The sequence below is a fragment of the Drosophila ficusphila genome, unplaced genomic scaffold, assembly GCF_018152265.1.
Source record: "Drosophila ficusphila isolate 14025-0441.05 unplaced genomic scaffold, ASM1815226v1 contig_106, whole genome shotgun sequence".
Classification (NCBI taxonomy): domain Eukaryota; kingdom Metazoa; phylum Arthropoda; class Insecta; order Diptera; family Drosophilidae; genus Drosophila; species Drosophila ficusphila.
The window spans coordinates 12463553-12478612 of NW_025063993.1; the positions used below are offsets into that span (position 1 = coordinate 12463553).

General features: G+C 45.3%; 2 protein-coding genes across 3 annotated transcripts; one reads left to right on the forward strand and one right to left on the reverse strand.

The window, feature by feature from the left end:
- Window positions 1-361: 361 nt before the first annotated feature.
- Window positions 362-3883, forward strand: LOC108093100 (proliferation-associated protein 2G4). The gene is made up of 8 exons (XM_017193037.2): window positions 362-540; window positions 689-786; window positions 1082-1218; window positions 1282-1444; window positions 2064-2285; window positions 2570-2795; window positions 3130-3257; window positions 3316-3883. The coding sequence occupies exons 1-8, from the start codon at window positions 453-455 to the stop codon at window positions 3427-3429; spliced, it is 1176 nt and encodes a 391-aa protein (XP_017048526.1). The 5' UTR covers window positions 362-452; the 3' UTR covers window positions 3430-3883.
- A 75-nt stretch (window positions 3884-3958) lies between these two features.
- On the reverse strand, window positions 3959-14543 carry LOC108093099 (ubiquitin carboxyl-terminal hydrolase 47). 2 transcript variants are annotated; one of them, XM_017193035.2, is made up of 10 exons: window positions 14291-14543; window positions 9444-9672; window positions 7732-9380; window positions 7256-7643; window positions 6279-7196; window positions 5244-6221; window positions 5049-5175; window positions 4917-4987; window positions 4726-4859; window positions 3959-4663 (listed from the first exon to the last, which is right to left on the reverse strand). In XM_017193035.2, the coding sequence occupies exons 2-10, from the start codon at window positions 9630-9632 to the stop codon at window positions 4453-4455; spliced, it is 4665 nt and encodes a 1554-aa protein (XP_017048524.1). In that variant the 5' UTR covers window positions 9633-9672; window positions 14291-14543; the 3' UTR covers window positions 3959-4452. The 2 variants fall into 2 exon arrangements, with proteins under 2 accessions (XP_017048524.1, XP_017048525.1); XM_017193036.2 differs by lacking the exon at window positions 14291-14543 and adding an exon at window positions 13272-13359.
- Window positions 14544-15060: the final 517 nt, after the last annotated feature.

Consider the following 15060-nt stretch of genomic DNA (forward strand, 5'->3'; position numbering starts at 1 on the left):
GCAAAGCATTGTTTGGCATGTTTTTTGAGCATAACTATAAGCCTTACATGCCGCTTAATTATAATAATTACATTCCGCGGCACAATTAGGGTTGCCAGGGTTCTTACTTCTCAATTAACGCTCCCACTATTAAAGCTATTGAACAGGTCGATACTTTGAAGTTGTTGCTTTTAAGATGGACACCGTCAAAAAAAATGAACTAGTAACTGTTCATAGATTTCCTGTAAAACTTTGCCGCGCGATCTTAAGAAAAGTTATTATTGGTATATGTGGTCGATTAAATCGCTGAAGTTCTCAACCATCGATGGTGCAAGCTTGCTCCTAGCCATCGATAGTATTGGCAGGTCTAATTCTCTGCGCGCGCTCGGCCACACTAGCTTTACCTCGTGGTGTTTCAGGTCGCATTTTCATTAAAGTCGCCATTTTAAAATTTTTAAAGTCGAGTGTTCACCATGGCAGATGTGGAAAAGGAGCCCGAGAAGACCATCGCCGAGGATTTGGTGGTGACCAAGTATAAGCTGGCCGGAGAGATTGTTAATAGTAAGTATTTGCTGCCGGAATCCGCGGAGGAAGAACGATTCCAGGAGTCGTCGCTGCGACGTGGCGCTTACACAATATATAAATGCCGCTTTCCCTTTTTTGACACGCGTTGCTAAAACCGACTATTTCTGGACCTGTTTAATTTTAGAAACCCTCAAGGCGGTAATCGGACTCTGTGTAGTGGATGCCTCCGTGCGGGAGATCTGCACTCAGGGCGACAATCAGCTCACCGAGGAGACCGGCAAAGTAAGTTGGCTATCCAATAGCCCAGAACTTCACCTTATTTTGTTGTCCAATGATTAAGACTTACACTATTGAGGGTAAGCCAAGGAGTGTGCCATGCGCTGTGCGGGCTGGAGATCACCTCGTGGTCGCCAGGCGTACGCGGGATTTTAAGTACCCACGTGCCCGGCTTATGTGCTCGCAATTTGGTCCCAAGGATTCACAGATTATGAGATCTGAGGACGTTTTAAACACTATGAAAGATTGCTACTCTTAAGGACAATTAAACTAATTAATTTTTCTCCCTCTTTCATGCCAGGTTTACAAAAAGGAAAAGGACCTGAAGAAGGGTATTGCCTTTCCCACCTGTCTGTCCGTCAACAACTGTGTCTGCCACTTTTCGCCAGCCAAAAACGACACCGACTACACGTTAAAGGCCGGCGATGTGGTTAAAATGTAAGTTGTTTCTTATATTTTTGTTGAGTCTGAAATTAATTTGCTCATTTTCTCGTTTTCTAGCGACTTGGGCGCCCACATTGATGGTTTTATCGCCGTGGCCGCACACACAATTGTGGTGGGTGCTGGAGCTGATCAGAAGATCAGTGGTCGCCAGGCCGATGTCATCCTCGCTGCCTACTGGGCTGTCCAAGCTGCCTTGCGTCTCCTTAAGTCCGGCGCCAATGTGAGTTTGCCTGTTAATTACAGGTTAATCCTTAGTTAATCCTTGCAAGAAACGGATTGTCGATCGCGACTCCTCAGCGACTGAACATCTCAACACTTGCAGAAATCAGCGGTGGGAGCTGGTAAATGCCCTAATCTATTATTAAGGGTTGGTGGCTTCTTGCCAGTTGTCCTTATTCTTACTTCATCTGCAGGCAACGGATTGACTGTTGCTAAAACCCTAGCCCAGTTCAGCTCAACGCCTGTGGAGAGAAATCGTGTCAATTTCGTGAACTGAACAAGTTTATGCCAAAGAAATGTTCGGTCTTTAAAGTTGCCCACATATGAACATTAAATTAAAATCATCTGCAGGAAACGGATTGGCTGTTGCCCAACCCATGGCTCAGCACAGCTCAACACCTGCAGAGAATAGCAGTGTCAATTTCGTGAACTGAACAAGTTTACATTTCAGAAATGTTTGGTCTTTAAAGTTGTCCACAATTGCATTGATGATTACTATATCTTTAGTAACGTTACCAATGGTTTTCTTTATCTATTTTGGCAGACTTACAAGTAGATTTCATGCTTGTAACTCATTCAAAGCTTAAATTTTAACACCGTTGTTTTATATCTTATTTCAGAACTACTCCCTCACCGATGCCGTGCAACAGATCAGCGAGTCCTACAAGTGCAAGCCCATCGAGGGTATGCTCAGCCATGAGCTGAAGCAGTTCAAAATTGACGGCGAGAAGACGATCATACAGAACCCCAGCGAGGCGCAGCGCAAGGAGCATGAGAAGTGCACCTTCGAAACGTACGAGGTGTATGCCATCGATGTCATCGTCAGCAGCGGCGAAGGAGTGGTTAGTAGTCCAACAAGATCTATGCTATATATTTACTTTTGTTCAATGATTAAAAACACGCGCTTGAGGTTGACTTTGGCTGGAGTAAGGAGTTTGTTGCGTAAGCGTTTTGTATGCTTGGCGGGCTTTAGTTTGTAAGCCCGGCACGTACAGACTCCTATGTTTAGCTGAAAGTTGTCCGAAGATTGCAAGATTATGAGATCTGAGAACGCCAAAAAGGACAAAACTTTCCTCCTTTTTTGTTAATTAAAAACAGAATTGCTAAGCCCTTCCACTTATTGCAGGGACGCGAGAAGGACACCAAGGTCTCTATCTACAAAAAGTCGGAGGAGAACTACATGCTCAAGCTGAAGGCATCCCGTGCCCTGCTGGCAGAGGTGAAAACCAAGTACGGAAACATGCCATTCAACATCCGCAGCTTCGACGAGGAGACCAAGGCCCGCATGGGAGTCGTCGAGTGCGTCTCGCACAAGATGATTGAGCCCTTCCAAGTGCTGTACGAGAAGCCTTGTAAGTGTGATACATTAATTGTTTCTCCGTTTATATCGTTGGCAAAACTTAATTCCGGATTTGGTACACCTTCGGGTGCTGAGCACGGCCAGACATTTTGCTAGAACAAATCTCAGACTTTGGCGTCTTCAGCAGTTGCTTCCTTTTGGCCTCTGTCTGAACATGCCAAAGTCACAATTTTCTCAACAAAATAATAACTTTTGATAAGCTGCAAAGCTTCTATAATTTGCTGTCTAGTTTAAAGTTGTTTTACTTTAAACAAACTAGTTTATTTTAATTAAAAAGAAAAAACGAATTGTTTTCAAATGTTTAAGAAACTATTCTTGTTTTACAGCTGAGGTTGTTGCGCAGTTTAAGCACACGGTTCTGCTCATGCCCAATGGAGTCAATCTGGTCACCGGCATCCCGTTCGAAACGGATAACTATGTGAGCGAGTACAGCATTGCGCAGGAGGAGCTGAAGGTATGGGATCCTTTTCCACTTACTCCGTTTTAGATATTAACCGCTTCCTTTTTTTCAGACCCTTCTCACGCAGCCTTTGGGCCCCGTTAAGGGCAAGGGTAAGGGCAAGAAGGCGTCAGCTGGAGCGGCGACAAAGGTGGAAACGGCGCCGGCCGTTGAGACCAAGGCATAGGCCAAAACTTGCTGATCAAAATCTGCACCACCAACCCAACAACAATGTGAACAATTGCGCTGCCTTCCGCTGCCGCTCTACAGATTTTTACTATCGAATTCGTTGCGTATTAAAGCCTTTTTGACAACAGAACAGAACACGGCAACAATTTGAGGATTCCTGTTCACACTAGCAGCGAACTAAAAACGCAGAACCATTTCCCAACAATCCTCCATCCATCAGCAGGGCGGCTTGACTCGCTCCAAATTTACCTCTTTATTTCCCATACTGTAAGCTGCCTTCGTATATCGGTTTGTTCAACATCATCGCAACGAAAAAGCAAAGCAAGAACTGTCGTCAAATTGTAACAATTTTAACGCTAAATGATCTTAAAATATAATTCAAAAGAAACGTTATTAACGCTGCGTAGTAGGTATTAAATAAAATTAACATTTTCTATAAAACAACCGATAAATACCAAGTGACTTTTAATTTATTAGATCCCTTGCCCGACGGGCTATTCGAATTCAAGACGCTTAAGTGTAATAAATGCACTTGAGAGTTGTGTTTATTTTATCATTTTAATTTAGTTTTGATGTTCACATTCACATTATACAGTTTGTATTTTAGATTTCTTGCATGTTTAGTTTAAATTTTACAGTCTCATCTTTGAACTCTTGTATTACGAAAGTTGCAAGAATAACTTCGTTACGGTTAACGTCGCTTAGTGTGCTGTGCCAGCCAACCCAGCCCTCGACCCGACCCCCAGCTACGCTCCAATCCAAACAAGTCCAGTCCGATCTGCCCAACCCTCCGACTTTCTCCTCTTGCGTGAAAAAATAAACAACAACAAAATACGCAATTGCTGCGGGTACAGTATATAAAAAACACGACCAGCACATGCAGACGACAAGGATATGTGGCCGTTGACTATAACAGGATCTGGGATTTAATGGTCTGTCCTCGCTTAGGGGTACATACATAGTTTGGTTTCCTTGTTTTTTTTTTGTTTGGGTCGAGGACTGTGTCTTACTCTCGGACAAATTAATTATCAACATGCACGTCCATTGGTGCCGAGGCTGTCACGTTGCTCGACTTCTCCGGCGAGTCCAAGTAGATCTTCAGGGCGCGTTCCCTTCGTTGCGAGTAGCGCGTGGTAGACACACAACCCACTCGATCCAGACGGGCCTTTTCCCTGGCGTTCATCTGGCGTCGCTCATCCAATGACAGTTCACGCGCAGGTACTGTTTTATCTCTGCAAGAAATAATCATTAAATAACCACTTTGTTCAAAGAATTCAACTCGATGGCAACGTACTTGTACAAGTAGATGTTTCCTGTCTGTGTAGTGTTAAGCGGATATTTGTCCAGGCTGGCCGGCACCGCGTACCAACTGCTGGACTCGTTGACGCTTAACGCTGATATGCTTGTGCAGGGGAAGTTGCTGTTCACCTGTGGAGAACGCCAAAAAGGTTTAGATCAATTGAAAACAAACGAAATTCGACATACCTTCATATAGCTGAGTTTGTCTATTGTGATGTTGCTGATCTGTGATAATGAGCGTCTTATTTCGCTGCCCTCTGTAAAAAAATAAGCAAAGTTTAGTTTTACAACAACGTTTATTAATCGTAAAATACATACGGTCTAACGTGATTTCCTGGAACTTGCCGAACTCCATTTTAGCCGGACACCAGCGCCTTACAAAAATGGTGAGCGAGTCCTCCTTGGGCTGAGGATTCACTCCCTCTTCGCATTCCTGTACTATGAACTGCAGTGACACAAAAGTTGAACATAATAACGATATTGTACTATTTATCAATGCAAAGATAAACCCACCTCAGCTGCAATGGTAGAACGCATGTCGCAATAGAGCGTCTCATCGTTGGCCAGAATCTTGATGGGAATACGCCCGCCCTTTAGCCAAATACGGCAATTCTCCACAGTGAGAGTGGCGTACTTGGCGTCCATGCGATGCAGCTTCGCCACCAGATCTTTCTTGGCCTGCTCCGCCGTTGTGTTGGCATTGTAGACCCACTCGCAAACGCAGGGCAGCTTAGAGGTTTCGTTGTCCACGTCGGCAAGCCGCAAAAAGTAAATCTTAGCCTTGAACTCGTCAGACTCCAGATTCTTGCCTAATTCCACCGTGAGTGTTTCGCCTTCGGTAAGAAGAAGTAGCGAATTGTTCGAAGTGCTGGACAGGTTATCGTGCTTTCGTTGCAGCTTAAAATAGGCACTGGGCACTTGGATTAGATGTTCGATGTGGCGTTTGAAGGCGACCATGGGCATGTGGGTGCCCACCAGTAGTTTGTAGGCGCGAGTCGGTCTTCGCAGCTGGGCCTCCTCGTCGGACTGGTGACCCGAGTTGGAACTGGTACCCACAACATCCACGCACTCGACCTTTGTGGCATGGAAGAAGTGGTTGGTGCTGCTGGGCAGGAGCAGGGGATCAACCACATCAGCCGCCGCATAGCTGCCGTTACCATTGCAGTAGGCATGCACTCGCATCATAGCATCGTGTGACGCTGCTTCATCTTCGGGGCTAGAAAGTTGTGGCGAATGACTGGTGGAGCTCACTTGGCTGTCACCTCCGCCGCGATGGGCCAGGTTCTCCGTCTCCACCAGAGTGCGATCGCCGTCGCTTAAGCTGCTGTCCTCAGAATTGGACTCGTGACCGTGACTGGGACTTGGTTGGACCAGCGGCTCCAGCAGATCCCGCTTATAACGCCTCCAATCGCTATCATTGCTGGAGGGCTCGTGGCCAGACGAAACGCCGTTCATCATGGCAGCATCTACCACGTCGCCACCGCTGGCACACTGCAAACGAAACATTGAATTTTAGATTCGGTTAACTAAGAGATTCAGTTAACTCACCTCAACTGACTCGACACTGGGCACACCCAGCATCTCCAGGCTGGCGGCATCCGTATTGGGTACGTTTAAGTAGAAATATGTTATGGATTTGAACTGGGTGTTTGCTAGGTTCTGAAGGTGCTGCAGCGCCTCGGGCGACGGATGGGGATCGTAAGCCACGAAAGCCTTCGGCACCGTGCCGCGCACCGTGGCGAGAAGGAACTGCTGCTCGTTAATGTGCAAACGGACGGCAATGGAGTGCCTTAGGACGTCGCTGGCCTCTCGTTCCCGCGCTGCTGAGTAAACCAGGAAGGGACCGTCCATCGCCATGCTCGATTGATCTACCTTAAACACATACCAGGTGATGCCGTCGGGAGGGTACGGCTCGAACTGCTGGTCCTCGGCCCGGTACTCCAGCAGGAAGTCCAGACTGTAGTTCTGCGAGGCACGCAGCTCGGTCAGAGCCGGATCTGTGCAGCTCTCCAGAGACTGAATAATCGTGTCCATCGTGGAGTTGTAGGCTACCAAGCGACAGCGTGAAATCGGAGCAAACTGCTCCACGTTCAGCATATCGTAGGCGGACATCAGCACTAGGTTGACATCGAAGCTCTGCGACACGTACACCCTCGTAAACTTCATCTTCTTCAGCGAGGGATTGTAGAAGTAAACGCGAGGCTTGTACAAATCCGGAAGGGCCAAGTCTGTGACTGTGATGTGCCTGCCCAAACGGGTCACGCGAGTCTCCTCCTCCGAGTGCAGTTTGGGCAGCAGCGTTTTGATGTGCTCCGGAAAATCGGCCACCTTAGCGACCAGCTCGTTCCGCTTAGCGTCGACCTGCCGGTACATCAACATGTAGGCGTTGGTGCTGGAGGTGTAGGCACTGGAGTAATAGCTGCCATTGGGTCCGCCAAACGAACGCTGAATGTCCTCTTGGGTGATCTACAAAAATTAATATCTCAAGTTATTGAGTTTCATTTCAAGGGAAGGGATTAACGTACAGAGGACACATTCTGATCGTTGAAGCAGAACCACTCGTTGTTGTCGAAGTCCTTAATGTAGGCGTAGTAGTGGCCACCGGAAGCACTGCCCGAGTGAATCATGATGGCAAACAGTTCGTACAGGTACGGTCCAGATCCCTGCTTGGCGCTCTTGCTGGTACTGCTGCTCATGTCGATTCCCTCGTCCTCGTCGTTCAGATCGTTTTCATGCTGACTGGAGCTCGCTGTGGTCACCACGCCGCTGCTCAGGTTGTCATCCTCCATCGCCGAGCCGCTGTCCGCCGTGCTGCAGTCGTCCACGGTGCCGTTCATTTGGGGATTCTGCTCGCCACTGTTGCCGCTCCGGTTGATGAACGTGTTCAAGTTGAGGGTCTGCGGAAAGGTAACTCTGCAAAACAGACGAACGTGAATTAACGAAAACATGTTTAATCGATCATGATTCTTTTCTGATTACCCACAAAAGTCAATCGACTCACCTGTCGTTTAACTTGATGCGGTGCATGGTCTGATAGTCGAAGTCAAAGCGCTTCAGGTGCAAAGTGAGGATGTAGGGAAAGGACTTGAAGTGCAGTCCCTTGTGAGCGTCGCACTTCTTCTTGCACTTCTCGCAGAGATATTGGTTGTTGCCGTCGAGGGTCTCCGGCTGGACGAAGGCGCGCAGAGCCTCCTCAATGCTGCCGTAGGCGGAGCTGCTGCCAAAAGGGCGCACCGGTAGTGGGATGTCCAGGAAGGTATCCTCACGGGTCTTCTCCGTATTGCACTCCAAGCACTTCACGTAATCGTTCATTTTGCCCTCGTACAGGTTGGAAATGAGGTTTGCCTGCTTGGTGTTCTTAAACTTGTGTTCCAGAGCGTCGAACATGACGCGGCACAGTTCTTGGATGTCGTGCTGCTGCCATGCCTCCGTCGAGTCCCAACCAAAGCTGCGGGTCAGGTCCGTGGTCTCCACCGCCGGCTTAGGAGAGGTTTGCAAGTTGAGGAACAGCTTCTGCAGTTGATAAGGTATGTTCTTGGCCTCGTTGTCGTTGTCGAACTCCCAGCGATACAGAGCGTTCCTGAACTCGGGCGTCATAAATAGCGCCTGCAGCAAGCTGTTCAAGTAGCAGGTCATGGCCTGGTTGACCAATCCCACGTAGCCCTTGGGTCCTCCGTTCGTCTGCCGTGTCTCCGTCTCCGTTTCCGTGGTGGCCGAGGCCACAAAGTCCGAAGCCGTCGTGTTGACTCTCTGCCATGCTGGCAACTCATCACCACCGTACTTTCGGCGATAGAAGTTTGATACAGAGGGATCCATACCGTTGTCTGGTCCTATAGATCCGGATGGGTCCACCTCGCTAGTCACACCCTCGGTTTCCAAATCCGCAGATGGGGCTCCGAAATCATAGCCCGGTCCCAGCATAGTTGGACTAGCAGATGCACCCAGTGCTAAGTCGTCATCAGACAGCGGCTCGATATCCGAGATGAACAGGTCCGAGGGAGCATCGTCCACCGGCGAGATGAGGTTTCTAGCTTGTGGAAACAGCTGCAGCTGCTCGGAGAGCTGTTGCTTTCGTAGCGCGTCCAATGGTTCGCAGTCCAGCTCTTTGATGGGCGACGAAGGCTTGATGGGACTCGGTAGCTCGGGACTGGTTTCCGTAGTAACCTTTGCCGCCTTCTTAGCAATGGGACTCGCCGGCGAAGAGATCTTGGAGCTTGCCTCTGCAGGCACTTCGGTGCTTTCTTTAGGGCTGGCATTTGGTGCCTCTTCAGAAACTGGTTTGGGGCTCTTTTCTGAAGTTGCTTTGATCTTGGAGGTCTTCTCTGGGCTTGACTCCGAACTAGCGCTGATTTTGGTGCTGGCCAAGGAGTCCTCGACCGTGGTTTTGGTTTTGCTTGGCGAGGAGGATCTCGATGCTGGCTTCTTCTTCACAACGCGTTTCTTCTTCTCACCAGTGCCTGGGCTTTTAGCCTTTGCCTCGTCGGACTTTACGACCTTCTTGACCACGACCTTTTTAATGGGCAACTCAAAGCGCTTGGTCACGTCGCCATCCCAGCTGCCGGAGGGCAAAAGGATCAAGTGATTCCTCAGCTGACGCTCAAAACCATCGACTTCGTATATTAGCTGGGATTCCAGGGCATTCAAGTTGACCTGAGGGAAAATAATACATTTAGTATTGGGTGTTTAGGCGGTAAAATAGCTCTTAATCCTTACCAGATCCTTGTTGTCGTGTGGTTGCAACAGTAGCTCGAACTTTTCGTAGGAAAACTGGGTGCCGATCAGACCAATAACGCGTTTCACCGTGTCGTGGGAGCGAACCACTACGGCGATCTTCTTCTGCTCCGAGCCGGGCGTCTGGTCAAAGACCGAGACGGTGCACTGTTCGCACTCCTTGTCCGTCATATCCTGCCTGCCCAGTGTTCAAGCGATGATGGGGAAAATCCTGTGGGTGTAAAAAAATGCAAAACGATTAGCGTAACTCATGAATTTTGTTATGGGTTTATCGGTTTATAATTTTTGTAATATTACAACAAAGGTGATGACATGACAGCTTTGACGACTGCGGCGTGGCCAAGTTTTTGGTCATGACGAAGCTACTTTTGGACCAGCTAAGGCCCATGGTAAATAAGGAAGATCTGGCCGGCCCCAAATTAATGCGAAATCTTCTTGTTTTCGACCTCATTTGCGAATAAAGCGGCAGAAACGAAGAAAAGTCCGCACCGCCTCCCTCCTAGCCACGGATATTGACGTGCTCCGGGTTCGCTTTTCGCGCCTTATTTGTACGGGCCAGTTGCCGTCTATATATATATTTAAATAGCACGTACACCCAATCGAGCATCGACTGCCCCCCGAATTCGACGTCGTGACTAACGCACAGCGGAATTTCGTAAACAACCGACCATCAGTTTGGCTCCGGAGGATGCTACGGGAATTATTATTTGCCTCCTCCGTTGGGCGACCAACGTCATTAATATCGGGCGTACTGAATGCATAAATTTCAGTGCAAATGTCGCTCCATGTTGCCTTGTAACGGAAGTGGTGGCGATTATACATACGGTCGAAAATCTGGCGCCTTTCAGGCGGCAATGCGCAAAATGCAAGTGGGTGGTACACTTATCTACATATAAAAATTAATACCTATTTGGGCATAAGCGGAGAACTGAAAATTATTCTAGAAATCTTTGTAATACTTGACAGATTTAAAGAAAACAGATGGTAAATTTAAATTGCGAATTTATTGAATACTATATATTGATTTTATGGGCTACATTTTTTCATAAACTAGGACGCCTTTTCTAAAGATACATATTGACAATTATTTTTCATTTATCGACTGTAAATCAAGAAAATATATAATCTTCAGACGCGCCTGTCAATCGATTCTTAAATTAATTTTTTCAAATGTCTATTTCGGCATTAATCTCGAGAGACTTTGTGCTGGTCGGCATATAATTGAGTGTCGTAAGCAATTGGGGCTCGAGTAATTGCAATGTTTTTCCAATTCGCTGCCTCGAAATAACCACAAAAACACAGCTAGTCAAGATATTTTGGTTCTCCGAATGGAGGATGCACCGCGACGTAATGTGAATGCGCTGCAGTTGCGTTCAAACACATGTTGGATGGTCCAAACACAAACCGCTGGCCCGCCAAGGGAGCGAGCGAGATGGGGATCCAAAAATGCTAATACACGTCGGGCCAGCAAAAATCAAAATAAGAAACCCGTGCTGCTAAAAATAAAAACAGGCGGCGACAACGACACATCGAAGCGGTCGGAAAAAGCACACAAGACTCGAGAAAAAAGAAGGCGAGGGGAGAAAGATACAGTCAGCGCCACAAAAAAAGCCGCACTTAAAAAAATTTGGAAATTGTGCAGTCACTATGCTTGGGTTCCCCTAAATTTTATTCTCTGGGCATTATTTTTTTAGGGAGGTGTCCCTTAACCATTTTCGACATAATTTCGTCATTTGAAGAGCGCTATTGCTTAAGTTGCTTTTGGTAGAATTTTTTTTGTAAAGACACCAGTAAAATCATGCCAAAGCAAAAGCAGTTCACTGATCGCGATAAAGAAAAAATTATTTTATTGGCTAAACAAAATGAGTCAAATCTGCAAATAGCGGCTGAAACACATTTCAATGAAAGCTCAGTGCGTCGTTTAAAAAAAAATATAGTCAGACAGGTGAATTAAAAAGGAAAAAAGGGACAGGTGAAAAAAAATGCACCACGTCACGTGAAGATCGCTTTATTATGAGAACGAGCCTGCAGAATCGTTTCAAAACTGCAATGCAGATAAGATCTGAGGTACATGAACAGTTTTCAAAAGATATTTCGGAGCGAACTGTTCAAGGTCGGCTTAACTCTATGGGAATGCTCGCAAGCCACTTTGCAAAAAAGCCACTTTTGAATACGCGAATGAAAAAAATCGTCTAAACTGGGCCAAGGACAAGGAAAATTGGACTGCTTCTGATTGGTCAAGAGTGCTATTTTCAGATGAGTCCAAATTTAATCTCATTGGATCTGATGGAATCCTCAAGGTGCGCCGTAGACGTGGGGAACGTTATTCTGAAAATTGCTGCATAGCCACAGTAAAGCATTCACCGTATGTTATGGTATGGGGATGCATATCCAAATATAAAACGGAATCAATTTTAATGGTTCAGGGTATGGTCAATGCAGAAAAATACAAAGAAATAATTTTAAGAGGAGTTGTGCCTAGCATTGAGTCCATAAGTGAAGAAGAAGATGAACCCATTTTTCAGGATGATTCTGCACCTTGCCATCGAGCGCGATCTGTGAGTTACTCAGTGTCCGATTATTATCAAAACAACTTTTTTAGTTAAATTTAACATTTTTCTATCTAAAGATAACAAATTTGAAGGAAGAATTGGGGATTAAGTCCTTAGATTGGCCAGGAAACAGCCCAGACCTTAATCCAATCGAGAATGTTTGGGCCTATATGGGTGCCAAAATAAGAAAGCGAAAGCCCAAAACTATGGAGGAGCTAACTCATATTATAGAAAAAGTATGGATACACGATATAACGAAGGAATATTTGTGTTCCATTTACGATTCTATGCCCAATAGGGTAAAATCTGTAATTAAGGCCAAAGGCGGCATTTCTAAGTATTAAGCTAAATTAAAAAATATGTCTATTGTTAAATTGCCCAGAATTAAAATTTTTGTTATAGTTAGTAAGGTGTTCAATTGGAAAAAAATAGTTTTTGTTCAATTTTTTCATTATTATAAGTTTTATGATTTGTTTCCTTAAGTTTGCCATAATAGTGAAAAGTCGTGAAAACTAGGGTGAAATAAAAAAAACATTTTTTTAATATTAAAAACAAATTTAAAATAAAAATTGGTATGCACTTTTATTAACATACCATCAGTTAACTTGTTAAAAAAAAAATTGGGCGAATCCGCAATCATATAATGAAACAACAGGCCCTGAAAGTTGAAAATTCGTAAACCTTCAAAGTGCGGCTTTTTTTGTGGCGCTGACTGTATAAGACAGCTTTGGGAGCGTTTTGAAAACGCGTATATCTGGCTATTTGTAAATGCGAAGGTTTTCAAAAAAGCACACAGACTCGCAGATATGTCTATCCATCAGAATGCTGTGGCACTTTCAACACATTGGCCCACACTCAATATTTACATGATGACGATGATCTTTCGAACAATGTTTGTGTTGGTTGGGTATTACAGAAACCGATATCGCGAGTTATCTATGCTATATAGACAATTTAAAGAGGGTGGCAGGAAGAAGAGAACTCATTCTCGCATATATTTGTGCTATTTTTGAACTATTTCGGTACTGCGAAATTTTTGTGATCTGCAAGAGCCATGCGATTACTGAGATATGACGGCTGGCTGCCGGAAATCGCGGGATTACTTTGACATATAATGCAATTTCGAATACAAAGTCTCCATTACGAAATGGTTGCTATTCTTAGACGCCGTACAACTTCAATTGGAGCTTCCAATGTTGGGTGAAAAAGTTTGTGTATATATCCGTGCTCTATATGCAACGATTTCTGTATTTTTTACCGTCTGATCCGAGTGTGCCGAAATCTTTCCGAACTAGAAGACCGCGCCGTCAACGCACGACATAGTTCACGCGTGTACTGGCCGATTCAGATACCGATTCCGAAGATATCTTACCCGATCTACGGCCGAATGCCCGCGAATAGCCGCCTAGATGAGTGCGCTACATTATAGGTTCTGTTGGGGATGCACTATAATGATTGGACTCCTGAATCTACGTTGAATCTTCTGGACCCCGTTAGATAGTTGCCATTATATGCAAAGCTCTTATTGTTTAGGATTAAATGATAGATCTAATAATTTCCTAAGTCTATGATTATTTTAATTTAGAGAATTTTCTATTTGTTTATTGAAGAGGCCCTATAGAGACATGAATGAGTAATTGGTTACATCTTCAGGGCCTCTAATAACAATAATTGACTTGCATAAAGCCAGGGTCCAATAATAAAGCCATATGTACACATGTGTATCACCCTTTTGCATTGTGTGCAACTACAACTGATAACGATTATCGGCGGAACAAAGCAGTGGGTGGGTTGTTCTGTTGGGAAATGCAAAGGCCCCCAGTCGGATTACTCAATGAATATAGGCGATGTTTTGGGTTGTTATAGCGAAAGTGCTATTAATGTCTATGGCGCTCTCTTTTCGGATTCGCTAGCTCTCTTTTTTTGCGGGAATGAATGACTATTTTTATGGTGCTGCTGGCGGCGCTGCAGCATCTTCAATTGCTGCATTGAGACATTGCAATCCTTGCCAAAGGACTTTGGGAACGGGGCTTAAGGGTCACAGGCTGTTTATTTCGTTTGCGCAACACTTTGGTGGGCGGGGCGATCGGTCAAGGCTTTAACTGTGCAACGTGACACGCATATGTTCGCTAGTGGTTGCCCCAAAAAGTGGCCCCAGTGGATGCCCTTCGTTTTGGGAAATTAGTCCTTAGGCGCGTCCATATGTCGCAAAATTTGAGGGGCGCCTTGTTTTCTTCCCCCTCGATGTGTGTGTGTGTGTATCTCCATCTCACTCACCTCAAGTGTGTGTGAAAATACTGCGGTGTATACGGGAGTGTGTGTGCGTGTGGGTTGCGGGGGGAAATACGGCTGTTTTTCGCCCAATTTTCCCGCTCCTCTGATCCTGATCCTGCTGCTCGGCTCCTGCGTCCTTGCTTCCTTTCGATGCAACTCAAATCCGCTTAAAACAATGTTCGACGGGTCATTTTTTCAATTGTTTTTTTTGTTGTTCGGCTGCCGATGTTTTGCCAGAGTTGCTCGCGAAAGTGTGACTGCGCCACGCCGCCTTTAAAATCCCAAGTTAGTTTAAGCACCGACTTTTGGTCACTCTAAAAAGAACTAAACTTTTTTAAGATCTTACATTTCGCAAAAACAACCTTTTTTTGTAGTGCTTTATCAACTAAAGAAACACCTAAGGATTAATATGCTGTATGCTTTGCTGTTACTTATTTTGAATGCAAGCAAAATAATTATGTTTCTTATCAAAGGAAAAATGTTTCAGGAAACTATCGCCAAGTTTAAATTCAAAATCTATTACTTTTTAAGCTAGAATTTATATTCTAATATAAATTAAAAGTCTAGAAATTTAAAACATTAAGGTAAAAATAAATACGGAATCGTTCTATGCTTTTTTGTAAGCATACATATATTTAAATTTCAAATTTTCCCGCTAAAACTAGCTTTATCCAGCTAGAACTCGGCCGACATCTCCAACAATCGAGACTTAACGGCGTCAATCGGCATTCACACACTTTCGAGATGCAACCCTAAAATGCGAGAAACGTCGA

Coding starts and splice junctions, on each gene's coding strand:
- LOC108093100 (XM_017193037.2), top strand. CDS start 453: ATGGCAGATGTGGAAAAGGAGCCCGAGAAGACCATCGCCGAGGATTTG. Junction 2,286..2,569: donor TCAGCAGCGGCGAAGGAGTG/GTTAGTAGTCCA, acceptor CACTTATTGCAG/GGACGCGAGAAGGACACCAA. Junction 2,796..3,129: donor AGTGCTGTACGAGAAGCCTT/GTAAGTGTGATA, acceptor CTTGTTTTACAG/CTGAGGTTGTTGCGCAGTTT.
- LOC108093099 (XM_017193035.2), bottom strand. CDS start 9,632: ATGACGGACAAGGAGTGCGAACAGTGCACCGTCTCGGTCTTTGACCAG. Junction 7,644..7,731: donor CGCATCAAGTTAAACGACAG/GTGAGTCGATTG, acceptor TCTGTTTTGCAG/AGTTACCTTTCCGCAGACCC. Junction 4,860..4,916: donor ACAAACTCAGCTATATGAAG/GTATGTCGAATT, acceptor CGTTCTCCACAG/GTGAACAGCAACTTCCCCTG.